Consider the following 27,788-nt stretch of genomic DNA (forward strand, 5'->3'; position numbering starts at 1 on the left):
AATCGTATTTCTGATGCTTGTATCTGCTTAGATTCACATGCTGTGCATAGGCCGACATCTAGTGGAAGCTGCGGAGTATTACAGTTTGTTTTTCGAAACTCGAAAATGGGCGTCGACACAGGGCGTGCCAGTAATACTATCCCTAGTGTGACGTCCACTTTACCCATGATCCCTCACGCGTGTATGACCCTCAGATTGTATTTTTTCTGACATGAGGTAGCATGAGGAGAAGCGCGAGTACAGATAATCCAAGCAGATAGATAGAAAGGTAAGACTACAAGCATGCGCCTTCTCTAAGAGGGGAGGAAGGGTGGGTCGCATGTGAATCTAAGCAGATACAAGCATCAGAAATATGATTACAGTGAGTAATGTATCCCTTCTGTGGCTTGTGGAATCTGCTTAGATCACATGCTGTGCATAGATTAGCAAGCATTACCTGAAGGAGGTGGGATGTGAGAAGGGTCATGAGCAAATAAATGTCTTAGAACCACTTGTCCCACTTGTGAATCTGTCTTGGGATGAGTGTCAATGCAGTAGTGCTGAGTAAAAGTGTGAATAGAGCTCCAAGTAGCTGCTTTGCAAATGGTGTCAAGGGGTACATTTGCAATGAAAGCCAGAGTGGCCTCAATGCCTCTTGTAGAGTGGGCCCTAGGCGTGAAAGGCAGAGTCTTTTCAGAAAGTGAGTAACACAGCTGGATACAGTTAATAATCCACTTACAGATGGCACCTTTAGAGACGCGATCCCCCTCTCTGCCCGTAGCTACGGAGACAAAGAGCTGATCTGTTTTCCTAAGCGGTCTGGTCTTGTTTACATAGTAGAGGACCGCCCTACACACATCTAGTGTGTGTAGTTTCACCTCAGCCGAGCTTTGTGGGTCTTGGAAGAAAGCCGGACGCTCGATGGACTGGTTCACGTGGAATTCCGAAATAAACTTAAGTGAGAACCTAGGGTGTGTGCGTAAAACCAGTTTATCTTTATGGACAGTAAAGAAGGGATCTTGCACTGACAGAGCCTGAATTTCACTGACTCTTCTTATAGATGTAATTGCTACTAAGAAGGCCGTTTTGTAAGTCAGGTGTTTGAGTGAGACTGCTCTTGTGCATGGGCTCGAAAGGGGGGCCCATCAGCTTAAATAGCACCACGTTAAGGTCCCATCCTGGTGGTGGGTTTGAAATAGGAGGGTGAAGTCTCTTTACTCCTTCCATGAAGGCTTTAACTACTGGTACTTTCCACCACGACACCTTGTTATAGGAAGTGGTGTATGCCGACAGGGCTGCCAGGTGTACCTTCAGTGAGTTAAAAACAAGTCCTGCATCCAGCAGGTGGAGCATGTATGTAACAATAGTGGAAGGAGTGCAATCAACTGGGTTGATTTGTTTATTCTGGCACCAGATAACAAATCTCTTCCATTTGTCAAAATAGCAGTGCCTCGTGTTTGGCTTCCTAGATTCTTTCAGGATGTCCATACACCTTTGTGGTAAATTGAGATGTCCGAACTCTATGACCTCAGGAGCCATGCTGCCAGGTTCATTGAGTTGGTTTGAGGATGCACTGTTTGACCCTGGTGCTGGGACAGTAGGTTGTACCAGGCCGGAAGTTTGATCGGTTCGCACACGGCTAATCTGCGCAAGTGTGGGAACTACGGTTGTCTCGCCCACATGGGAGCAACCAGGACGAGCGTCATCGACTCTGTTCATCTTGTTGACCACCTTCCTGATGAGGAGTTGGTGGAAAAGCATACACAAACATTCCTGACCAGTTCATCCACAGGGCGTTCCCCTGGGAGTCTGGTTGGGGGAACCTGGATGCAAATCCTGGACATTGTCTGTTTTTGCTTGTGGCAAATAGGTCTACCGTGGGGAAGCCCCACTGAGAGAAGATATCTTGTACGACTCCTCTATGTAGACACCATTCGTGTTCTTCTGGGAGGGGGGCTCTGCTTAGAGTATTCGCTAGAGAATTGAGATCCCCTGGAACATGTTGCGATGACAGGAAGATGTTCCATCTGAGTGCCCATTTCCAAATTACCTGGGCAAGCTTGGACAGATTTGGCGAACAAGTCCCTCCTTGCTTGTTCAGGTAAAACATGGCTGTAGTGCTGTCCGTCTGCATTTGCACTGACAGATTTGGCAGGTAGGGCTCGAATGCTTGAAACGCTATGAATACTGCTAGAAGCTCTAGCAGGTTGATGTGATTCTTGGCCACTGAGTGAGACCAGAGACCCTGACCTGTGTGGTGGAGATGGTGAGCTCCCCACCCTGTCAGGCATGCATCGGTTGCGACTACCGCCTGTATCTCGGGATCGTAAAAGGGTTTCCCCTTGGACAGATTTTCTCTTGTCCACCAGTTTAGGCTTTGTACAAGTGTTGGTGAAACGACCACTAGATCGTCCCACTGACCACTTGCCTGAGACCACTGTTTCGCCAACCATTCCAGGGGACCAGGTAAATGCATGACGCCATCATGCCCAGCAACCGCATTGCTTTGCGTACCGTTAACTGGCGACCGGACTGATATTGCGGAATTTGCAGAAGTATATTCCGTATTCTTTCCTCGGAAGGAAAGGTCCACCCCTTTTGAGTGTCTAGGATAGCTCCTAGTGAATGTTTGTTCTCCCCCGTGATGAGCCAGTCGTCCAGGTAAGGGTACACCGGGATTGCCTCCCTGCGTAGGTGTGCTGCCGCCACCGCCAGTACCTTGGTGAATACCCTTGGCGCCGAAGCTATCCAGAAAGGCAGTACCTTGAACTGGTAGTGCCGACTGTCCACCTTGAAGCGCAAGTACTTTCTGTGCGCTGGAAACATGGAAATATGAAAATAGCCATCTTTCATGTCCAATGTTGCCATGTAATCCCCCTTTTTTAGGAGGGGGATTAACTCTTGGAGAGTAGTCATGCAAAATGTTTGGGGCTTGACATACTTGTTTGCAGGCCGTAAGTCCAATACTGGGCGCATTTTCAAATCTTTTGTTGGCACAAGGAAGTAAGTTGAATAAATACCCTTGTTGACCTGGTGTCCCGGGACGAGTTCTATCGCGTCCTTTGCTAGCAGACTGACTATCTCCTCGAGGAGGATCTTCTGGTGTTCCAAAGAGTGTATTCTTTGTCGTGGAGGATGGTTCCGGGGACGCTCTAACAGTTCTATGCAGTACCCAGCGGATACTGTGGACAGCAACCATCTGTCTGATGAAGTGATTTCAACCTGGCACTCCACCTAAGTCAATGCCTAGCGTGTGATGCACAGCTGGAACCCTTAATTATATATTTTTGTCTATAAGTTCTTTTATTTCTGAATGATGTACCCTTATATCAGTTGGAAGTTGGAAATACGTCCTCCTGCTGGGGTTGCGTGAGAAGGGACCCTGAACGGAGAGTCAGTGTTTTGGTGGAGATGATGACAAGGGTGTTTCAGCCCTCTTATGGGTGTTAGTAACAACCAGGGAGTCCGGTTTCAGATGCCCCCTTATATACAGTGGGTCTGATTGGGCTGCCCTGAAAAGTTTCTCAATCCTGGGGTTCACTGCCCTGGTGAGGTTAGGATTTAAAAGTGAAGGGTCTATCCTTCTATGAATAGACTTAAGGATAGGGATGGCCTGAGCAACAGGCCTCCCTTCTCCCACTAACTTCTGCGAAGTCCCTCTCCTCTTGAGCACCCTGGGTGTCAATGTGGAAATGTTCTGCCGCTCGGGACAGAACTTCATTCAGGAGAGGTTGATTGTCGACAGGAGAGTCGTAATCGGGGGTTCTTTCTCTACCTGGGAATCTACTCGGTAGGTCTCCGGGTCTTCCTCTCCCTCTTCTTGGTCCTCATCATCCCCATAGTAGCCCGTACCAGTTTGCTCTTCCAACATGCCCAAATCTGGATCATCACAAAAGGATGTATCCCCTTGATATTGGGAGTAGGGCTGTATATAGTAGGGGTCGGAAGAAGGTGTTGGGGCTTCAAACCGGGACTTCTTACTTGGAGGTATTGGATCCTTAGAGCCTGAGGGTGCTGTCCCTTCGGGAGTATAGGAGAGAAAGTGTTCAGGGTTCTTTGTGTAAAAATCTGCCAATGAAGACATCCTTGACATAACCCAGTCTATATCATCACTAGACCATTCTCTAGAACTGGGAATGATCCTTTCTGGGGCTTTCTCCGCCTTATCCTGACTAGACTTACTGGTTTTAGCAGGTGTCCTTGGGATAACAGATGACTGGGACTTGTCTGTCTGTTTAAGAAGAGTGGGAATTTTTTTGAGGTGTGTGAGGAGGCTGAGACTGCTTCCTCCGTTTTCCCCCTCCCCCTGGGCGGAAGAGTGTTTTCCCTGTTTTTTCAGCCCTCCGGAGCATTCCGACGCCTGGCGTCGAGGTTCGGGGGTGGTGTCCCTATCTTTAGCATGTGGAGGTAGGGACTTGGGAGCCGCCGTTACGCGGTCTGCGGGCGCCGACTCCTGGAGTGCGGTCTGGGGGTGGAAGTCGGCTTCGTCTTCAGACGATCGAACTTCCGTTACACTGGGGAGCGAGGCACTCTTGGCAACAGTGGATGATTGCCTGGAGTCATGCAGCAATCTAGATCGAGAACGCCCAGAGGACACCAAATCGGACCGTTCTCTATATGCCTCTTTCCGAGAACTTGACGTGCGCGTCGAATCTCGGTTGGACTTCATGTGCTTTGTGTAAGTGCTGTGGGTAGCGCTTGTGTCGCCGAGGGTCTTCCCCATAGCCGCCCTGCCGGACGACCTTCCGAGGTCGGGGACTTGCGCTTGGCTGTCTCTTGACGCCGCGTTGCCCTCGCCGTCTGAAAGTACGGCATCGCTGAAGGCGCCCTCCGCTGCCATGGCCTCCTGATGCCTGGCGTGTTGGGCCCAACGCTTGATCGAACGGTCCTTAAGTGTTTTCGGTTTAAACCTACTACACGCGCTGCAGTTCGCCTCGGGGTGGTCCCTTGGCAAGCAGAGATTGCACGTGGCGTGCCTGTCGACCTAAGGGTACTTGCGGTTGCACTTGGGGCAGAATTGGAAAGGGGTACCCTCCATACGCACCTTGTGGCAGCGGGCTAGTAAGTGTAGGAATATATAAGAATGTACCTATATACCAAAAGAGTGTAGAGTATGTCCACCCCCCACTCTCCCTACTTGCAGGGCCGAGGCCAGAGGCCTTCCAAGGGCCGGGCCGAGGACACAATCCGTAATGCAGCTGTCAACGGTCTAATTCTTCTCTGGGCTGACGTCGAGTGTAGAAGTTCGGTGACTCGACGTTGGGGTGGAGAAATGGGTAAATATAACAATATTTTGCAAAAGTATGGCTAAGGCCAGGGAAATCCGCAAAATGCTTCCGACCAGTATTGTGGAAAAAAAACTGAGGGTCCTACACACGTGAGGGATCATGGGTACAGTGGACGTCACACTAGGGATAGTATTACTGGCACGCCCTGTGTCGACGCCCATTTTCGAGTTTCGAAAAAACAAACTAATACTCTGCAGCTTCCACTAGATGTCGGCATATGCACAGCATGTGATCCAAGCAGATTCCACAAGCCTCAGAAATATTTATACGATTGTGTTGGCTTAGAAGTATTACTGTGATTTTGTGTGTTGAAACTCAAAGGCCTTGAATAAATGTATTTGTATTTTTAATATATCTACACCTGCCTGGGAGTGATTTATAAATGTCATTTACCCTGTGTGCTCATTGAGGTCTTTCAGTCACCCACAAAGTCCTGACCGCCACCAATGCTACCCTGATTGGTCTGGCTTGTCCAGAAGGTTACCCTGTTCCAAGAAACTAGGCTGGCCTTCTGAACCTCTGCCCACCTGGTCAGAGTTCAGAAATCCGTCTTAAAAACCAGGGGACACTCGGGCCAACAAGGTTGCAAGTTAACAACTAACAAGATCTTTCCCAGGCTCGGAGAGGAAATGTAAAAACAAATAATTAATGCACCCTACCAGAGCCACCAAGGTTTTGCTGGAAGATCTTACTCTTAGAGGTCACCCTGCGAGACACACTGACTAATATAAAGACAGCGGTATCAACAGTGAAACGATGTTGCAAGGAAAAAAGCCAGGGGAACTAAGATAATTTGCATCACCAGTCACCCACACTGTGCAGATCGCAACTTATTTTCACAGATTGCAGTTTCACACACAAGTTGTTACTATCAAACACGTAGTCTATTACAAAGTCAGCAGCACTTTTAAGGGGGAATCATACTAACAGTACAAGCTTCATTTCTCGTCTCCGGGGAATCAGATTGTCTGGTAGAAAAATTCTGTAGTCGAGAGCATAGAAGGGACCAGGCGTGGTTCAAAGAGGGTGTTGCCCTTCACAGTCACCCGCACCGATAAAGCAACAGAGTGGTGTTTCTGGACACAGTTCCCAAACAGAAAGACGCCAATAATTGAACTTGTTTTGTACTCCAGACCACAGCGAGGCTCAAAGAGAGTATAAACTCTCTGCAGTCACCAACAATGGTTAGCAGAGGAGGCAGGTTTGCAAGGCACAAATCACTATTAAGTGAATGAGGGGACTGAATGGACTGTTCTATACAAGGCTGGGGAACACAGCGTGGCTCAAAGAAGATTAATTCCTCCACAGTCACCCACGATTTTCCGTAACAGCAAGTACTTAGTATTGACAAATCTAGACAGTTTGCAGCTGTTCTAATTCCAAGGTTATCAGCTGTTTAATTTAGGCAGAGTTGTATCACAGTTTAAGTAACAAATAACTTACTCTGGTTCCACGGAGCCGCTGTAGAGAGTTAGCTGTCACTTTATTAGATTTGCAAGTGAAACAAATAGAGCGAACAGTTTCACATTAGGAATTACTTGCAATAGCAGAAGCAGCACTCGTTAGACAAAGGTTGAATGGGAGGCAACACGGCCTCGCAATTGCCTTTGTCCGTGTCTGCTAACACAGAGTTTCAAATATAGAAATCACTCTATTGTTCACAATCTAGGCATCAGAAGTAGAACACAGCAAATCTTAAAAACAGAACGGTGTCGATAGTAGGAGCAGAAAAAATGAGTCGTACACTCCTTTGGGTGTTACAGATGTGCCAGACTGGACAAACGGCTCCCAGCTTGCACCGCTCACACAAGGGAACACAAAGGAACACTCCTGCAGCACTTTGTCTCACAAGTATGTTATGGAGAAGTATCACCACTTCGTAGGCAGGGAAGAAACACTGCAATCAATCCACACGGACTAGTAGGTATGCTGCACGTAGTTCAAAGCTCTCAAAGGAGCAGTCCTGCAGCACTCTGCCGGTTTCCAATATCAGGGGGGAATATCTTCCTTCCCTGATCATCTTTCTTAGTGCCCAAGAACAACAGGGGGAAATGCAAGAAGGAAGGGATTCCCTTTCCCACTGGTTTCCTTCTTAGTGTCCCACACCACCAGGGGGTATGATTCCCTTTCCCTGGTTTCTTTCTTAGGTTTTCTCAGGCATTGGTCCCAGATCCTAGTTGGCAGATCTGATTCTCTCCTTCAACAGGTACTGCGGGATAGTGCTTCCATTGCTTCTGGAAATACCTGGTTCACTATCCTGAGGGTGGCACGGTTCTCATTCCACACTCTTCCCAAGCCTCTGGGACTTCAGAAGTTACTCTAAGCTAGCTCGGTTAATGGTCTTGCCACTATGGGTCAGACGCAGAGTGCCCTGCTCAGCGTCCCGGTATGCTCTTCTACTTCCCGTCTAGTTCGGCCTCTCGCAGTTCTCCACCGGGGAGGGCTTGACTTCATGTTAAGTCCTTCTTCCCTTTTCATACCATGCTTATCAATATAATGTCCATATTGACTACTCTGCTCATGGTGGTTCAGCAGGGTGCTCTTCAGCACTCTGTGCTTCTTCTTCGTCTCAGTCAAAAAATGTTTGTACTCTACTGGGTTACTGGCGTTCTTCTTCGTCCCAGTTTTGTTAGAAGATTCACATGTGTATGACATGATATGATGATATGATACAGGATTTATAACGCGCCTATACACAAGTGTTTCAAGGCACGACAAGACAAGGGAGGGGGAACAGAGGGAAGACAGAACGATCTTACTAGGCCCGGTGTCATTCAGATCGCACAAGGGAAGGGGGAAGGAGGAAAAGTGCGGGGGGAAAGGGGGAGGGGACAGTGCAGTACATGGGATACATAGAATAAACAGAACAATAAACATTTTTTTTTAAATACGGCCAGCTGGTGGCAAGTGTAGTGCAGACATCAGGTGTCAAGTGCTGGGAGGGCGACTGTAGGGATACAGACAACAGTCCCCAAGTGCAGGGGTTGCCAGGGAGGCAGTGCAGGTAAGCAACTGGTGGGGGAGGTGACCTGGGCCCTAGATCAGAGGGTGGCCAGGTAACCAGTGCAGTTTCAGTCAGGAATTCAGCAGGGGAGAGGAGAGAAAGCAGACGCAAAGATGAAGGTTTTGAGGTGGTTCCGGAACCGGAGATGGTTCTCCTCAAGTTTCAGGGAGGCTGTTCCAGAGGGAGGCACCAGCCGAGGAAAGAGATCTACCACCAACTTGTTGCTTGGAGAAGCGACTGACCCTGAGGGAGTTGGAAACGGATGAGTGGAGAGCTCGAGAAGGAAGATATTTAGGGAGAGAGAGTTGAAGGTATTGAGGCCCCAGAAGGCCTTGTGGACAATGCAGAGGGTTTTGAACGTAATCCTTGCAGCCATTGGGAGCCAGTGCAGAGATTTCAGTCCTGGAGAGATACGATCCCTGGGCTTGAGGCCAAGGATAAGTCTTGCAGTCCAGTTCTGGATAAGTTGCAGAGACAGTGAGCTTCTGGGGGAAGGCGAGGAAAGGAAGAATACCTCTGAGGAGGTGCAGCTGGTAGTGTGACTTCTTTGTGACGTCAGAGATGTGAGGAGAGAAGGAGATTGAGGAATCGAAGATGACACCGAGGTTTTTTGCCTTGCAGGTGGGAGCAGGAAGAGGGCCAAGAGAGGCCGGCCAGAGAGCTGCAGGAAAGGAGGGAGCCAGTGTGCAGATGAGGAGAATCTCACTCTTACTGGTATTAAGGCAGAGGTCATTGGCAGCACACCATTCCTGTATAGCAAACAGTCAGAGATAAGGGAAGGAGAGGAGGAGGCCGAGCGTAGCCTGAAAATGAGCTGGGTGTCATCCACATAGCACTGAAAGTTGGGGAAGAGAGCGGGGATGCGATGGGCAAGGAGTGCCAGGTATTGGTTGAACCACCAACAGCTTCCGTGTGGAGATTAAGCTGGGAGATGGCCAGTTTCTCCAGGAGCTTACCCAGGAAGGGAATGATGGAGATTGAGCGATAGTTAGCAGGGCAGGTGGGGGTCGGCAGAGGGTTTAAGAAGAGGGTGCACAAGGGAGTGCTTCAGGGCGAAGACTCCAGTAGCGAAGGAGTGATTGCAGAAATCAGCCAGGGCGGGAACCAGGGAGTCGATGTGGTCCTTGATAGTTTTGGAGGAACAGGGGTGAACCGGTTTAGACAAGACTTTCATAGATCAGACTTTTCTAGAAACCTCGTCTGCAGAGAACAGGGGAAAGGCAGAGAAGGAGGGAGGAGAGGTGGCTGCAGAGGGGCTAGATGAAGAGCAGGGAGTAGAGGGAGGGAGGGGATAGGAGGAGAGAGCACAGAATGTCCTCAGTTTTAGAGATGAAGTGAGAAGCCAGTGCCGTGCAGAGGGCCTGGGAAGGGACAGGAGAGGTAGAGACTGCAGCAGGATTGGCCAGTTCCTTGCAGATTTTAAAGAGGTCAGCTGAGTTGTTAGATGCCGCAGACACGCGGGCTTGGATATGAGCTTTCTTTTTGGTTTGGACAGAGAGACGGTATTGCTTTTGGAGCAGGCGGCAGGCCAGTTTGGCAGAGGATGTACATGAAGCACGCCATTTCCTCTCGGCCACCCTACACTTGCGTTTTAGGGTGACGAGGTCTGAGTCGTACCATGAGCTGCACTTGGCCTTGGGCTTCAGGCGGCTTCTCATGATATGGGCAAGGATATCAAGAGTATCAGATATAGCAGAGTGGAGCATGGAGAGGGCTGTGTCAGGGTGAGAGTCAGCCAAACGGGGATTGGGGGGAGGGGTTAGAAGGTGGCGGCGAAAGCCTCAACTGATACGCGCTTCATGGGTCGGATGACCGAGAAGGTAGGTGGAAGTGCTGGAAGTGGCTTGGCCTGAGAGGTAGGGAGGGGTGAGGTGGGAGGAGAGGAGAAAGTGATCACTCCAGGCGAGAGGTGCGGAGAGAGGGACAGAGAGGGGAAGGTCTGAGGGGATAAGGACATCCAGAGTGTGCCCCGCAGAGTGAGTTGGGGCAGAGGGGAGAATAGTGAGTAAGAGAGAGTCGCAAAGGTCGCGAAAGAGTCCAGAGGGAGGACAGGAGGCATCCAGGTGGATGTTTAAGTCTCCAAGAATGAGGAGTTGAGTGGTTGAGGCCAAGCGTGGAGGAGAGGTCCGCCCACTCAGAAAGGAAGTTCTGACCAGGTGGCGATAGATAGTAGCTACAGTAAGGGAATGGCTACGGGAGAGAGAGCCTGCAGACGAGGCATTTAAAGGAGGAGTAGGCCTGCATAGGAGTGACAGAGGCAGGAATCCACTCGGGGAAGATCAGGGCTACACCCCCTCCAGGGCGGTTGGGCCTGGGCGCGGAGAGGATCTTGTAGCCGTCAGGTAGGAGCATGTCAAAGCTGGTGTCACGTTCTTCCAGGAGGCAGCAGATATTGGGTCACATTCTTCCGGGAGGCAGCAGATATCAGAGGAGTGTTTGACAGCAGAGCAAGAGTTTAGAGTGGCAATATGGAGAATGTTGCCAACCTTGAAGGACTTCCGGGGAGGGGTACAGATCAGAGGTACACCCTTCGGAGGTGTAGAAGGAGCCCGAGAGGAGGCAGAGAGGGAAGGTGAAGGCAAGGTAGTCAAGGAAAGGAGGGAGGGAACAGCAGGAGAAGAAAGGAAATTGATGAGGCGCGGGAAGAGTCTATCAAAGAGGTGAAGGTTGGCCTGAGGGCCTTGGAGCAAGACAGTCTCATTTAAGTAAACTGTAATGATGACCTTAGAGGAATGGAAGGAGGCCAGGAAAGCGTCCCAACAGGTGGCACCATTAATGGGAGAAGAGGAGAAAGAGAGCACAGAACACATATGAAGGGTCCATTGTTCTGGTGAAGGAACGACAAAGAGGATGTCAGTGAGAGTTTCCTTGGAGGAGGCACTGGTATAGGTGCCAGTGATAGGGAGGCCTGGGTTGGAGACCAGGATGTCCTTTTTAAACTTCTTCCTTCGAGACTTAATGAGGAGAGCAGGATAGTCAATAGAGAAGCAGTTAGAAAAGATAGGAGAGACAGAGAGCACCATAGAGTAGGTGGGAGAGGATGTGCAAATCTTCTACCCCCATTTCTAATGCTATTGTGCCAAATGTGATGGTACCTGTGTCTACCACCCCTGATAATGAGCCCCCATTGCAATACCTGCAATACAACCTGCCATCCCCAATTGTACTACTTATAATCCAAGTGCAACCATGCCCACTACCTCACCTACTCTTCCCATGGACCCCTTCCCAGCCTCCACAGAATCCCACCTTAAATGCGCCATGATCAAGGGTAGGATCCATCAACGCCCACGCTCTGGACATCCACGACCTCGTAACCACCCATGAACTCGATCTGCTCATGATCACGGAAAAATGGTTACATGAGGCTTCCAGCCCTGCACTCTCCCTCGCACTGCCCCCTGGCTACTCCATCACCAGACAAGATCGCCTCTCTACAGGTGGAGGTGTAGCAATCATTGCCAAAGACTGCCTCTCCATTAGAAAGGTAGAGAAAGTCATGCACAACAACAGTGACTACCTCCAAGTCAAAATCAACCTCTCTCCCCACTGCACTATTGCTATTTACATTGTCTATCGCCCTTCAGGCCCCACAGGAGACTTTCAAGCCTCCCTCGTCCACCTCCTCTCTGACAACCTTAAATTTGAAAGCCCTTCTCCTGGGGGACCTCAACCTAGGCCTCCTGGACAGCAAGGACTCAGCAGCCAAATCCCTTGATTCAGCCCTTAAGGCGCTAGGCTACAACACCACCATCTCTGGCCCCACCCACACCGTGGGCAGAACACTCGACTGGATCGCACAGCATAACTATCCACTCATCATCACTGGAAACACTCCCACCCCATGGTCTGACCACCATATCATCCCTTTTAGCATCCCCACTACCATATCATCACTTTTAGCATCCCCACTACCAGCTCCTCCACTCCCTCACCCCAACCCCTGCCACCCTGCCTCTCAAGAAACTCCCACCAGCTCACTAAGCAAAGGCTACTGCCCTTCCTCCAAGGCCCAGGTTTCAGACCACCTTTCCCCTCAGACCCAGATATCCTCGTATCAGCCTATGATGTTGCCATCAAAGCAGCTATCAATTCCATTACCCCACTCAAACACCGTAAATCCAAACCCACTTCAACTCCTGGTACACCCCGGACCTTCTCATACTCTACACCAAAAAAAGGCTGCACTTACACTCTGACAAAGACGAGATGATCTTTAAAGCCTGCTCCAACAAATACAAAAAGGCAATCACCCAAGCAAAGGCCAAATCTTTTGAATCCAGAATCTCTGAAGCCCAATCTAGCACAAAAGAAATCTTCGCCATCTTTAGGGAGCTAGAGACTCCCACTCCCGCCCCCCAGAATTACACCAAAGACAAAGCCTGGTGCGATGATATACAAACGGCCATGCAAACCAAATTGTGCTTTCTTCAAAACAAAATACTAGCTACTAAACAAGCTCTGCCTAACACTCGCATCTCTACCCCACCGACAAGCCTCGGACCCCCGCAAACCCTTCTCCTTCAAAGCCATATAGGAACAAGACATCAACCTAATGAGGAATATCAAATCCTCTAACTGCAAAGATGATGCCTGCCCAGCTACTATAATCAAGGACTGTACCGAAGCTCTAGCACCATTTCTGACTGCCTGTGTTAATGCCTCCTTTGCCACAGGTAAAGTCCCCACCTCCCTCAAGGAAGCCTGGGTCCACCCTCTCCTTAAAAAAAAGAAAAAAAAAAAAATCTACTCTCGATCCTACCTCCCCTAACAACTATAGACCCATCACCACTGTCCCATTCCTCCTCAAAATACTGGCTAAAGCAACCTACCTGCAGGTTCAACATGTCATTGAAGAGAATAAACTCCTAGGACTTCGCCAATTTTTCCACCCCAGACACGGGACCGAAAACACCCTACTTGATCTGAAAAACCAGATGGACGATGCCAGAGACTTGGGCAAACCAGCACTTCTCTTACTTCTTGACCTCTCCGCAGCATTCGATCTCGTAGATCATGACGTCCTCCGCCACCACCTCTCCTCCACTGCCAAGTTCTCACCTAATGCCAACAAGACGGAGCCATGCAAGTATTCTCTGACTTAGCCTCTGCCTCGCTCACCATCTTGCTCTGTGGTGTGCCCCAAGGCTCCTGCCTCTCCCCTACCCTCTACAACATCTTTACACAACCCCTCTTCCTCATCCTCGACGCTATGGGTATCTCCTACACTAACTACACCGACGATACTCAGATCCTCCTCACCCTCACTGGCAACTATGACACCGATTCCTTGACCCTCAACAATCTTTACAAGACCATCCAAGCCTGGATGGCAGACAATGGACTATGCCTCAACACGGACAAGACCAAGCTCCTCCTGGTAGGTTACCCCGACACTTTAAAACATTTAGACTCCCAATTCAGTCCCTTCACCATTGACACAATCAAAATAGCAGTCTCAAACTCCGTCAAAACTCAACCTATCCATGGACAGAAAAATTAACGCAATAGCCTGCGCCGCCGCATACCATGCTAAACTAAACAACGCAGTTAGGCCCTTCCTCTCCAAAGACAACTGCACAAACATAGCCAGAGCCATCACTGGCTCTAGGCTAGACTATTGCAATGTACTCTTTCTAGGTACCTCCACTAAAAACCTGGAGAGGCTACAAGTCATACAGAATAGTGCTCTCGGCGCAGCCCAAGGCATTGCTAAGAGAGAACATCTCTGAGGCCAGGAAACTGGCTCCTAATAAAGTAAAGAATCGTCTTCAAAGCTCTGACACTGACCCACAAGTGCATTCACCTCACTGCTCCTGATTACCTCTCACAAAGGATCCACCCAGTCTCCTCTACAAGAGCAACCAGATCAGCCTACACTAACATGCCCTGTGTGCCCCTAGTAAAAAGAGCCAGTAAAGGCAGATCCAGCTTCCCATCTCTCACACCTGCACACTGGAATGCCCTAACCTCCCACACTCTGAGGTGAGGCCTCCCTCATCGCTTTCCGTAAAGTTATGAAAACTATTCTCTTCACATGAGGCCCCTTCCTTCAGCCTTTAATACTAACCTCTGACCCATTGCATAAACTGTATTGATGGAACCTCTGCCCAAATTATTATTATTATTATTATTATTATTATTATTATTGAATAAGATATATTGATAGAATTATGTACTGATTTGTATTTTTGCACTAAATTTGTAATTCGCTCAACTACTGCTACCACTTTGGTAACCCTATAACTAAGCTCTTGCAAGTAACAGCACCTCAAAGCCTTTGGGCTGTTTGCACACAATATAAATATAATAAATAAGATGAGAGGTTGAATGGGGAAGCAGGAGAGGACATTGAGTAGGCAGAAGACAGCCAGAGGCAAGCAGATTGTACAATAGGACACGATGACAACACTCTAAGAAGGGAGAAAAACACAGAGTTGAGATTCCTGAATAGAGGGAGAAAGGCTTAGGTTTCACAAAGCAGTTCCAAATACTGAGGCAGTGCAAATTTTAAATATTGAAGTAATGCAATTTTAAATAGACAGGAGTAAAAGAAGAAACATTGACCAGGGTGATGACTGGCCACTGGCGTCCCCTGCGGACACCTGCAGACCCAACCAGGAGCCACCTAAGGGGAGGCGCCCTTTGTCTAGGGGCCCTTAGCCGTGGGGCTGCCGGGGAGGGGCTGCCCAGGAGGATCAGTTAAGTCCTTACTCTTCCTCATCTCAGTATAAGGAAGTAAGGTTTGATGACCTACCATACACATATAGATGGAGGTACGTGGGACTATGTTACCCTGCATAAAGGTTGTAAAGGGGAGGATGGATACCAGGTTCTCCCTAAGCAGTTTGTCCTGTGTCTCATAACGGGTCCCGCTCCCCATCTGATCCTCCCGTGATGTACCACCACCAGAGGGAATTTTGGACTGTGGCCGTACCTCTGTGGCCCCATGGGACGGGTCCCCTCTATAGGAGAAGGGACGACATCTAAGGATTCATCACACCTTCTCTGTGCCCTGTTCCACCAGCAGTCTTTATACAGCAAGGTGTGCTGGTGGCCATGACATTTGAGTCCTGCAGATATAAAAAGAAGGCCAATCTTGCAAATCTAAAACTTGGAGGATCTGAGCAAGGGTCATCATCATTAATCTGTCTGTTCAGCGGCACTTGCTTAAGTCTAGAATGTTCTGAAATCTCCGTCCTTCTTGGGAACAAGAACGTAGCAGGAATAATAGCCTTTCCCAGTTACCTCTAATGATTCAAGTACCACTGCTCATTTAAGTGCCAGCTGAGTAATTTAATGTATTAGAAATCTTTCTAGAGGAGGCATGGGAAGCAAAGAGGGGTTAGGGAGTTTCCTTTGCTGGATTGAAAAGCAGTAAGTCCTGGACTACAATTGAAAGGACCCGGCAGTCTGATGCTAGGACGCTGGGGCGGATTGATAAAACATGACGAGAATAGTAAGAATTCAACTTAATTTACTTACTAACAGGAGTGGACTGGTATAAATGCCTTTATGGCATTGAAGTGTATCTATAACATAACAGACTCCATCTATGGGAGTTCTATAACTAAGGTTCTCTATGCACAACAAAGTTTCATGGATATGGGCCAAAGCTGTTTCTTTGCTCAAAAACTGTCACAGGAATATAGAGCCCAGACGCTTCTTGACCAAAGTTACTCTTTGGTCAGACTATGTAAAATGTGGACCAAGAGGATAGTGCCTGGCACAAAAATGTCCCAATCCAGATTATTAGTGCCTTTCCCATTTACTATCTCCTACCTCCTCCTTTCTTATAAAGGAGAAATATCCATTCTCACTATCAATAAAGCTTTGCCCTCTCCCTAAGTGGTAGGTAAGGGTGCCCTTTTCACCCTTCATGGGACATTGCGCTCCTTGCACCATTAAGTGATAGGGTGCCCTTCCCAGTAAAAAGGAAGATGCATCCTTCTCTAGACCAAGTAATATGGTTCCCTTCACACCAGCAAGCAGTTCACAAAGTCTCAACAGGATAAAGGGAGCTCAGCTTCTGTAACATCCATCATCAACAGTTAAGTGTCACAGCCAGGAAGGCAAGTCTGTCCAGGCGTCGGAGGGTCTCAGACGTTCATACTTCCTGAAACTGGTCTTCCCCTTCAGAATCCCTTAGTTGCTGCTGCCTGTGACCACTCTGCTGCCGTGTCTGCTGTCCTTTCCCTCGCATAGTTTAGTACAAATAGGCCCCAATGATTCCTTCTCTTTTTCTTGGTCTTCACTTGCACATACTTCTGAGTTGTCTTCAGCTGGTTGTATGCTTAGTTATTTGCCCCTGCCATTGCAGATCTACGAGTCTGAGTGCCAAAACAATACCTGGCTGTCTTCATTACTTCAAGCAGTGGGCCTGGCTCCTTGTCAGCTCCACTTTGGACCGCTGTGTCGCTAAGCTTCAGCTCCATGTGGCCTGTGTGCTTTCCTTTAACTGTCTGTGGTACACTTACCTCATGCTATGCCTTCCGCCAGCCTTCTGGATTAAGACTATAGTCTTGTACGGCACATACAAATCTCTGGATTTGAGACTGGGGTACAGGTGCAGCCCTCCTGCAATCACCTTGTGATAGGATTTTCATTACACCGGGTGATGCTTTTCTCTTATACCATGTGGATTGTATTCTAATAACGGGGTTCAGTAACAAAGGTGATAAGAGTAATCTCTAAAATGATTACACTAATTCTCTGCTTTCAAAGGCCTTAATGCCAGATGAACCCCAGAGTTGTTCCAACCAACACCATTACCAAAGCTAATAGCACTGTGCCAATGTTCTGTACTTCTCTGGACCTGCATATAGGCACTAGAGATCAGTTACTATCCAGACAAGACAGGGATAACTTTCTTCATCGTTAAAGATTAATTAAAGTCAAGGTAGGGCCCTAACAAAGGGTGTGGGCCTCTGTAGCTTCCATTCTCTTTACCGCCTCCAAGTAGCTCCCTGTTCTGGCAACATTGCTGGGGTAGGCCACGCCTTGGGATAAAGGTAGCTGTCCGACTTTGTCACATAAGGCAGTGACAACACTTTGACCAACAAGATCCGTTCTTTGGCAGAGCAGCAGGTTCAGAAGCCAGTTTCGTAGAGGGGGATACAGGTTCAAACACCAACATCATGGCCACTCTGAAGGCTTCTCACTTCAACATAGTGGATGGGGAGGTTAGGAAAACACATTTTTCCACTTTCCTCAGTGAGCTGAGGTATAGCACAGTCCGACTTCAACCTTCAGTAGTGGGATCTCTGGTTCCTCATCCTTGAAGAAGAGTGTGTTTTGGTAAAGACAATGACTGCATAGCTGCTGGTTGCAGCACTACCACTTCATGTCACTCTTCCCCTCCCAACCAGAGTGCTTACATGGGACCTGGGGCTGTCTCCAGACGAGTTGCCAAAGATTTTTTACTTATGGCCATGAAAACCTTGGCTATGCACTTCGCTACTGTCTTGGGGTGCATACTGCAGCACAAATCCCACTCATCAACATTATGATTCTTTCCTCAGCACCAAATACAAGAGAGGTGCAGGTTAACAACTGACATTTGCCAGCTTCATTCTATTTACCGGGCTTAAAGCATGATTAGGAAGCAACATTTTTTCAAAGACTGTTCTGAAAAACATACTTTTAACTGCAGAAGAAAGGAACAACAGCTAGGAGTATATGTACTGATGACATTTACTGTGCAAACAAGCCAAGGGGCTCCACCTAGAGGCTATTAGAAAAGGGTTACAGTCTAGACTGCTTCTGAGGAGGATTTCAAAGATGAGGAATGTATCCATTAGAAATATTCATTTTGTGTTCACAGCTGAAGCAATTTGAAACAAAGAGACACAGACCACTCACATACACTTTGAGTAGGTATTCCATGAATAAGCTCTCTCTCTTTTTGGTACCAGAGAACACGAAACATAAGAAATACTCACGTTTTCTGTTTCAACTTTCCAGCATCAGAATCAAGTTGTTGGGGATGAAGTTTATCCTCATCATCTGACTGTGCTGCATCATTGCTGTAATAAACAAAGGTATGGTGTATTAGGTCCACAGAATAATATGAGGTTACTGGGAGTGGAGCGTAGTTCAGCGCTACCCACTTCCTGCCAATTAACTGCCACTGCCCATCTCACCTCAAGTCTCAAACAGAAACAGCTCATAATCCGCCATCCCAATCATCCTCAATAACGCTTCTACTGCATAATCTTTTATTTCTATAATATATTTTTCTCGCACAATATACAAATCAGTTATTTGTAAACACAGTGGTTGTTCCTTAAAAGAATTCCCAAATTAATTAGTATTTTGACAGGTTTTAATGCACTGCCGGTCTGAAAACGATCCTGGACCATTGTAACTGAATACTGTTTCGTGATGGATTTAAACATAGTAAATTGTCCAGTAAACTGTTGTTGTCCAAAGCTACCTGGGTTCACCCTACTGCCACCTGTTTAACAAACAAGGCAACTGCCACTCAAGGAAGTAGTTGGAAAGGGGTGATTCGTATGCAGATTATCACATGGGGAGTAAATCCACTGCCAAAATTTGTCCTGTCTCCACAATGCCCCAGGAATCCTCAGAGGGTCATAAAACCTCAGGGCTGCATCCTCTGCATGGAACCTGCACACTTAAAACCACCCCTGTCTTGAAGTGTCTTCTGGGTCAACCACTAATCCCTATTACCTCTATTGCAGAACCAGCAGTTTGTGGCTGCCCGGAGCTGTCGGGACCACCAGTTCTTATCTTTTGGCACAATGTCGCTTCAGTTGTTGACTTGCAGCTTGAAAGATTCCCTCCCCGTTGGTCAGTGTGGCGTGTCAGCCTTCCTGTGGCATAAAACTCTCAACAAGCATGCTTTGGACTTCTGTGGTAACAGTCAGGTAACACACCCAATCCTTCTGTACAAAAACCTAAGCTGTACAGTTACTGCAGTCTCAGACAATTCGGATCAGAATATCACACTAGAGCCCTTCCTGCATGATTGCCAAGCTTGCAACATATCCTAGACTGTATCGGCAAATCCACAGCAGTCTGCCCAACACTTTGTCTTTTTTTTTTAATTAAACTTTTTGGGGGAAAATAAGTATTCATTAGTATTTCCACAGGGGATGGTACATTTAATTTCAAAGAACCAACCAGGCCAGAGAGCAAAACAAGGAATAAAAATGAAATACTTCACGGGCATCTGGCCCGTTATTGATCTCAAGCATATGCGGCTTTCTGTGGAGGGGAACGCTTCCACTATTGTGCAATATCGCTTGATTGCCCTGTGGGTGTTAGAAAAACTATATCAACCAATAGTATCTAACCTTCTATCATTCCCCTTTCCCCCATTCCCCATCTACCCTCCCTCCGGTTCGGATGGATGGAACTGGGTTGTGAGGTGGAACAGCTTGGTGCCATTGTGACGTATCAGTGGCAAGATGGGATGGTGAGTGATGCAGGGAAGTGTCTTGGATGAAGCTTTGGTCGGCCATGTGGGGTGATCTCGCTAGGGTTGGAGGTGCTGTTTTCTGGGTTTGTCACATTTATGTGGCCTGTGTGCATCTGTGCCATTTGTGATACTTCAGGAAGGGTAGCCACGGTGCGTCTATGTTTGTGGGCCCCTGCTAGTCCTGCTGTCATGCTCTCCATCTCGTATATTTTGTGCTATAGCTACCCATTCTCGGTATGTCAGGAGGTGGTGTCTTTTCCAGTGGATGGCAATACATACTCTTGCCGCTAGCAGCAGATTCTGTTGCATCTGGGGCAGTGTGGTTTGTTCAGCCACCTGTTCCTCTATCCCAAACAGGACCAACAATGGTGACGGTTCTCCAGTGATCCCGTCCGTCTTCCTGATCCAGCACGTCTGTCCAGTACTGGCGCGTAGTAGGGCAATTCCACCACATGTGCCATTATGAACCAATTTTGTCTGCATTTCTGGCAGCACAGGGGGCTAAAGCTGGGGTATCTCTTGGAAAGCCTCTTTGGTGTCAGGTGCCACATGAAAAGGAGCCTACTGTTGTGCATCCTATACTGAATGGCAATCGAGGAGGACCATACTGCTCTGTAGATGGTTTGCCATACATCTGTGTCCTCTGGGAGGCTCAGATCTGCGGGCCATTGTTTCTGGGGGTTTGGCACCAAGATGTGAACCCGGGTTAACAATGCAGCATAGAGGGCTGAGATGAGGCCCTTGCAGTCCATATATGCATTGAGGACTTGTTCGAAATGGGTGAGCGGCGACTTAATTCGTGTGCCCAGCCCTGGTCCGTGAGTGCCCCTTTCAGTTGCCGGAATGTCAGTGTTGGGATGCCGGGAGTCCCTAGGGCCCCCTCGAGGTCAGCCTTTGGTATGAATGTGCTGTCCTTCCATGCTTGGCCTGTTCTGATGAAGCCTGCCTCGTAGTACGCTTGGAATCTGAGGCGTTGAGATCTTATCCCTACTGGGGGGTTCCCAGATACAGCTAAGAGGGGATGGCCAGGACGTGACCCATTTTGTTTCCCCAGAGGGTCTCCAAAGATCCGAGAGGACCGGTGGGATTTTATCCTTGCTGGTAGTCTCCTGCACGGGACCCAGAGCCATTCCCCTAGCGTTACTGGCGCAAGGATGCTATTTTCCATTGCAACCCATTGCTTTTCTCTGCTCTCCCAGTGGTGGTCCACCAGGACCCGGAGCTGGGCAGCGCTGTAGTATTCATAGAAGTCTGGTAAGCCTACCCCTACCTCCCCACTCCCACTTTGGGCAGGACCATGGTGCTGTATGCTATTCTGGGTCTCTTTCCAAGCCACGGGAAAGATAGGGCCGTCCTCTTTATTTCCTTGTGAAAGTGGCATGGCAGCGCCTAGAACAGGAACAGAAGCCTCGGCAAGACGTTCATCTTATCGTGTGGCGAGCCGCCCATGACAATGTCTGTTTTGACAATTTTTGCAGGCCATGCTTGATTTTGTTCCATAGAACGGGGTAGTTGGCATCGAACATGTCTTCATGGTTCAGGGTGATATGCACCCCAAGGTATTTTATGCTAGGGTGGTGGGATCAGATACCCTGGTTCGCGAGAGTGTTGAATGTGCTAGAGGAGAGCGGCTTCAGTGGTAGTGCCAGGGTTTGCCACACCCCTGTGATGACATTCAGGGTTTTGCGGGTGTTGTCTGCCCTCTGCCTTTCTCCGTTTAAGCCGACCTGGTTGGTGTGAATAAGCCTCAGCAAGATCAGGTTCAATGTGCCTGCCAGGACGCTGGCGTAGATCTTAGCATCTATGTTCATCAAGGAGATGGGCCTGTAGGACTCACATTCCGTTCTATCCTTGCCCCCTTCGAGAGCACCATGATTCGGGCCTAGGTGAATAATGCCGGAGTCTCGCCTCCATCCAGCACACTGTTGAACAGCTGAACTAGGAATGGAGGCGGCAGTAGGCCACAGTGCTTATAAAAAGCCAGCGTGTACCAGTCTTGTCCCGGGGCCTAGCCCGGTTTTAGTTTGGAGATGGCGTTGAGTATTTTCTTGGTGCTGATCGGGCATCTAAGGCTGATCTGTCTTCTGGGAGGAGTTCGGTGAGCTCCAACCCATGTAGGTATGACTGGGAGTCCCTCTCAGACCCTGAGCACTCTGCAGCATACAACCTGGTATACTATTCACCTAAGGACCATGCTATAGCCATGGGTTGGCTGTGCAGCTCACCACTCTCCCCTCTATAATTTTGAAGACCGCTCTTTCTGCCCTTTGGCCCCTTAGCAGGGCTGCCAACAGTGTGTGCACTTTGTCCCCCCTTTCATAGAATCTCCGTTTTATAAAGGGCAATTGCATGATTGCCTTTCCCCTCCAAATGCCCACCCAGTTCTCCTCTCAGCTCTCTGATCTCAGTGAGCTTTTCCTTGCCTCCCCCGTTCTGGCCCTGCAGCGCCCTCTGCCCTCTCCATGATTTTCTTTATTAACCTGTTTGAGCAAAGTTGTTTCTCTTTTCTTGGCCTTCCTATAGTGTGTCATTACATACCCAGCATGTCTCTAGGGGGGCTCAGGGCTCGATCTTTAGGGACAGGTCACATCTGTCATGGTCCGAACACCTGTATGTCTTTGTTTAGTATTGCGTGTTCCTGTGAGGCGTCGAGCAGGATATAGTCAATTCTAGTGAACGTGGCGTATGGGGGGGGGAAAGAATGTTTCTCCATGTGTCGATCAGAAGTGGTCGTTCAAGGGGGGTGCACGCATTTCCGACCTGGGCTGAGGGGGGAGACAGTACCGGGTCACAGGGAGGAATCTATTATCTGGTTGAGGTCGCTGCCACAGATAAGGCGGCCTGTTCTCCATGTATTAAGTAGCTCAAAGGCGGTGACGCAGAAATTAATCTGCCGTTGGTTAGGTGCTTAGATTGAGCACAGTGTGACAGCAGTGTTGCCTATATTCCCATTAACCACCAGCACTCTCCCCTCGAGGCCCCTTTTAATCTGTATTTCCAGTCCCAGGGACTTCCTGATCAACATTCCAACCCCTGCTTTTTCATTAAGCCATAGGCCCACAATGCGTTCCCCAGGTCCTGTCCCCGCAGAGTATATTCCGCCTCTGCTTTTAGTTGAGTCTCTTGTAGAAAGAGTATGTCCAGCCCAATGTTTTAAATTCCTGTAGAACCAGAGTGCTTCTGAGGAGAGCAACCCTTTTACATTCAGTGACCCCACCCTGATATTAATGTTACGCATGTCACGTTTTTTCTGTGACTCCCCTGCCTGCTCATTGTTTAAAGACCTCAGTACCGATCCCTGAACTCCTCCCCGGTACCCTCCCCTCATTGGCACCCTCACAAGCGATTGCTGCCCCATGATTCCATCCATACGCCAACTTTCCCTGTTCCCTCTCGCGCCCCGTTGCATAGATGGGTGGTAGAGCGAATCCCTTCTGATTGGAGGCGCCCAAAAACAAAAGTGAGGGCCAGCCTAGGGTGCACAAAGCCTGAAATTAGCTACTTCTAGGACCAGCGTCAGAGGGAGCAATTCTTGAGCCACTGGCAGGCTGTGGCCCGGCTGCGGTAGTCCGTGTGGTAATGTCCAGTAGATATGAACTGTGTCGGAGATGTGTGTTCATGGGGTGCTAAATCTGCGATATTTTCTTGAGCTAACCCGTCCTCTTTTGGGGCAGGTGTCTCGTATCCCCTTCTCTTTTCATTGTCATTGGTCTCTTCTGATATGTCCATTTCGTTTCCCTCTGCTTTCAGCTGCTTCAGAACCCCTTCTGCTTCCCTCCCGCATGGTGATCCTGTATTCTTCTCCATGGTGCTCGAAAGGCAGTGCGAACGGGAACCACTACCCTCCTTCCCTGAAGAACTGTGTCGTTAGTGGAGAGTTCCCTGGTGCGGGTCTTGCCGTGTATGGCCGCCGTGTGCTATCCTTAGTGCCTGGGCTGGTGCACCAGGGTGTGGAACACGGACTGAGAGCGTGCGCCTTGCGTGGTTAGGTCTTGGGTCAGTCTGGCCTTGCTCTGTGCAAAGTGAGGCTTCAGTGGAGATGTCCGCAGTGGCTGTCAGAGCCTAGGCTTGGGCTTCTTGGGGTCCAGCCGGTCCCAGTGGTTGTGTGATGGCAAGGTAATTGATTCACCAGTGCGGGTGTGGGGCAACATGTCTCCTGTGCCATTCTAAGGTGGATGCTTTGCCAGGTTTTAAAGGCTGTTTGCTGCCTCACCAGGACTGACTTAGCGTTGGACCCTTGCCCAGGGTTGGTGGTCCAGCTAAGTGTTGGGCCGCTTGGGGAGCCACAGCCCGGTGGCTGGTGTGCTGGGCCGGGTTCTGTCCCCAGGTGAGGGAGGTGTTTCAGGCAGTCTCGCCGCAGAGTCACTTTGCCCTGTTCCTTCTCCCCTTATTGTGGCACTGTTATGCTGGGGCAAGGGAGGACTGACCTGCAGGGCTGCTGAGTGTTGATGCAGGTCTCATCAGTCCTAGCTTGGGCTAGCCCCTGCTACTCCTTGAGTGCAGCATGGAGTGTCGCGCTGGCTGCAGCCTTCAATTTCCGTCTGGGTGAATACCAGAGCGGGAGCAGGCTGCTCTGCTTCTTGTTGCCTGTTCCCTCAGGGCGATTAGGTTAAAATTTGGCCAAAGGGCTTTGGACCAACTCTGATGCCGGTTCCTCCATTTTGGACCGGTATGCTCTGCTGGTTCCGCTCCTTTATTTGGATGTTTGCCAGGGGACAAGGGAGACGGTGGGTTTGGTGTCCATTCCGCCTGCACCCCCTGGTGGTCTCACAAATTAACCTTTTCCAACTTAAATAACCATTAAACACAAAAAGAAAAGTAATAAGAAGGAACGGTTTTTTAAAAAAAAAAATGTTTTTAAATAGCCGGACCTTTCAAAACATTTCACAAAATGTGATCACAAAGCATTCATTAAAACAAAATATATTATTATTCCATTTGTTGAGACAAAACCACATCATGGCAATACATCCTATCCTCAACCTGTTCAAGTTTCAAAAGCGTTAGGCAACCAGTTACTGCAACAGCTGTAGATGTTATAAGTCTGGCCAGACAATACTTCCAGACTAGATCCTCATCACCCATTGCAAATAACCCAGAGAACGTCTTTAGCATATTGATAGTTTATTTGTATAGCACCTATACAAATGTGTTTCAAAGCGGTTCAAGGCAAGGGAGGGAGCAAGGGAAAATACAATGACATTCTTACAAGGCCTTGAGACATTAAGAATGTGAAATTAACTATCGTACTAGGCCTGACAACATTTTGGAGCAATGATATGGACGGAAGGGAGGGAGGGGGATGTAAGAGATGAAACGGACGACGACTATCGTACTAGTAAAAAACAGGAGTTGCCTAAGCGTTTCACATTGACCAATCTCCTCACAGAACCTGCAGATATGGTAAGCGCTAGTCATGGCGGAATAGCCCGTGGCATAAGAGTGCCAGGGGAGGCAGATGGACAGAGGAATGCAGAGTGTGCAGGGGAAGAAAGTCCACACGGTACGTGCGAGCAACAGGATTGGAAGGGCCCAAGGGGTGTAGGTCCAGCAAGGCAAGTGCAGGGGGAGGGAGCCTGTAAGGGCAAGTGCAAGGCAGGTCAGGGGAGGGCAAGTGCAGGGATAGACTGGTCAAGGAGCCAGAGAATGGATGTCCACAAATACAGAGAATCCATCAATTAGACACTGCAGACCGACAGGTGTGCAGTCAAAAAGTAGGATGTCATCAGCATAGGTGATCCAGAGTTGTCTCAAGTTGTGCAATTTAGGTGTTATGTAGGCAACTGGGTTTAAAGAGTTGCCTATATCTGCCATATAGAGATTAAACCCTGCCCTACTCCACGAGATGTCGAAATATGGCATATGGCATGACAGGAGGCCTGAATGATTCAGACGGAGTTGTATTTGAATTTGCATACATACCAATTTTTAACCTTAGTAGACCTGCTAGAATTCCCCATGATATAAATTATGACGATAAAAGGTTGCGGTCCACTCCATCGAAAGCAGCTGCAAGAGCGATGGATGCAAAGAAGACTGAATCGTAGTTCCCTCTCCATGCAAGATGTTGTATGCACTGCAACATGAGACCGTTCAATGATGTGCCCATATGATGCCGGAACCCGATCTGCCACTTATTGATCCTGCCCATTTCGGATCCGCACAATTCAAGGTGCGATTGTAATATTGTAGCAAATACCTTGCAGTCGGCATCCAAAATGGCAATAGGTCTATTGTTGGTTGGGTCAGATCGGGCTCTCTTTTTATATATGGGCACAATGAGCGCCAACAACCAGGATTCAGAAAAGGATTAGGTTCTCTCTATCTTTTTGAAAAGAGGGGACAGAACCAAATAGCAGGGTTGAATTTAAACAGGAAATTGGATAGCCTAATGGGGCCAGATGCATGGAAGTAGTGATCATTTTAAGTACATCTATTACACTGCCGACTTCTAGGTCAAACAAGCTGCGGCTATCTTTAGAGGATGTTTCCAAACAGTAACTTGTCCATCCCCTTTGGGGATAAAAAGGTTCTGAAAGGGAGTCACCCAATCCCTTTAGAAGACTGTTAATTTGTTTGGTAGGCTGAGATGCATCTAGTTCATTGATCAGCTTCCAAAACACTTGTTTTTGTTACTTGTTGTTGAGTCCACAGAATAGCCTCAGCATCTTCCTGACTCCTCCTAGCTGTACTGTTACATGACCAGTTTCTGTAGGTCTGACTAATCCTCCCTGATCTTGGTCTCTTTAATCGCAAGGGACATACCAGAATAATTTCAAATCTGTCTAATTGATCTCCTCATGTCATGCTTCCTTGTAACAACTTCCTCACTATATACGTGAAGGTGAATTTTTTTTAGCTGATGTCTGGCCCAGATTCCCTGCAGACAAAATAGGACCCAGAAAGCATTCACAAATCCACCGAATGCATCCACCGTGAGAGAGTTGTTTTTACAAGCATCAGAGGACAAGTTCAGGTAATTCGCAAGACAATCATTCAACTTTGCTAGCATTCCAGGATATTGTATTGCCTGCTGAGTAAACAATTAAGGCCCAGGGACCATACTCGTCTGTATTTCCATTTGGAGGACAGATCACAAAATGGCCATCAGCATAGAGTGATCACTGAGGTTCATTGGTACTACCCTCAGTAGCACACATTGCTCAAACCACCATCGGCACACCACAATATAATCAATTGTACAGAACTTCCCACCATTGGACCAGGTTGGTCGATTGGAAAGGTCATCAAAGACTGTGCCATTCAATGGGCACATGCCTAAACTTACCAATCCCTTTGATATAATGATGTTCACCAGACTGATCCCCCTCCTTGCAAGAGTCAAATTGAACACTCAGTTTAAATAGCTTACTAAAATAACGTGACCACCCACATGTACCTCACTCCAGTCATTTATACATAGAGTAATTTGTTCAACATCTTCCAAGCCGCCAATGCCCATATGCCAATATACATTGAGGATTAGAATGTGAATTTGATCTCTTTCCCTAAACTGGACGTATGTTACCTGCACCCCATAACAGACTTCAATGAATCCCTATTACCGCTATTTCTTTAGTGCATTTCAGCAGAGTGAGTAAACCACCATATGGGTGGCCCACTAATCCCTGTTTTGCTGCCTGGAAAAGCACTACAAAACCATCAAAAGAGGGCGAAGACCTCAACCAGGCTTCAAGCAGACAAACTATCGTTTGAAATTTAAATTTCTCACTGACCGTAGGGTTAGTGAACAGGTGGACATGTCCATGCGTGTTCCATGACAAGAGCAAGAGTGGGTTGATCCTGCTTGTGCAAGAGACAAGGGAAGATCTTTATTCTCAATGTGTCGCACTCACCAGCTATGACCAACCGCTACCGTCTTCTGACGCTTTCATTCTTTGTCTGAGTGCCATGATTTCTTGCCCAATATCTAGATCACTCTCACTCGCTCTCAAGGTGGACACTGGAGCAGCAGCGCTCCCCTGATTACAAGAATTACCAACACCTTTTTCTTCTGGTCATATAATGATTCAAATCAAAACTAAGCGATTTCACATTTTCTCTTCGACGCAAG

The 27,788-nt window shown here is 48.4% G+C and overlaps 1 protein-coding gene across 4 annotated transcripts in view; it reads right to left on the reverse strand.

Annotated features, from left to right (window-relative positions):
* Nucleotides 1-27,788, reverse strand: part of WDR44 (WD repeat domain 44) — a 1,281,409-nt gene that overhangs the window by 560,082 nt on the left and 693,539 nt on the right. For all 4 annotated transcript variants that reach the window (XM_069612853.1, XM_069612855.1, XM_069612854.1 and 1 more), the window contains one exon: nucleotides 18,213-18,296. In XM_069612853.1, the coding sequence (XP_069468954.1) occupies nucleotides 18,213-18,296 (84 nt within the window). The remainder of the gene's footprint in view (nucleotides 1-18,212; nucleotides 18,297-27,788) is intronic.

The sequence above is a fragment of the Ambystoma mexicanum genome, chromosome 5p, assembly GCF_040938575.1.
Source record: "Ambystoma mexicanum isolate Mex_15411 chromosome 5p, UKY_AmexF1_1, whole genome shotgun sequence".
Classification (NCBI taxonomy): domain Eukaryota; kingdom Metazoa; phylum Chordata; class Amphibia; order Caudata; family Ambystomatidae; genus Ambystoma; species Ambystoma mexicanum.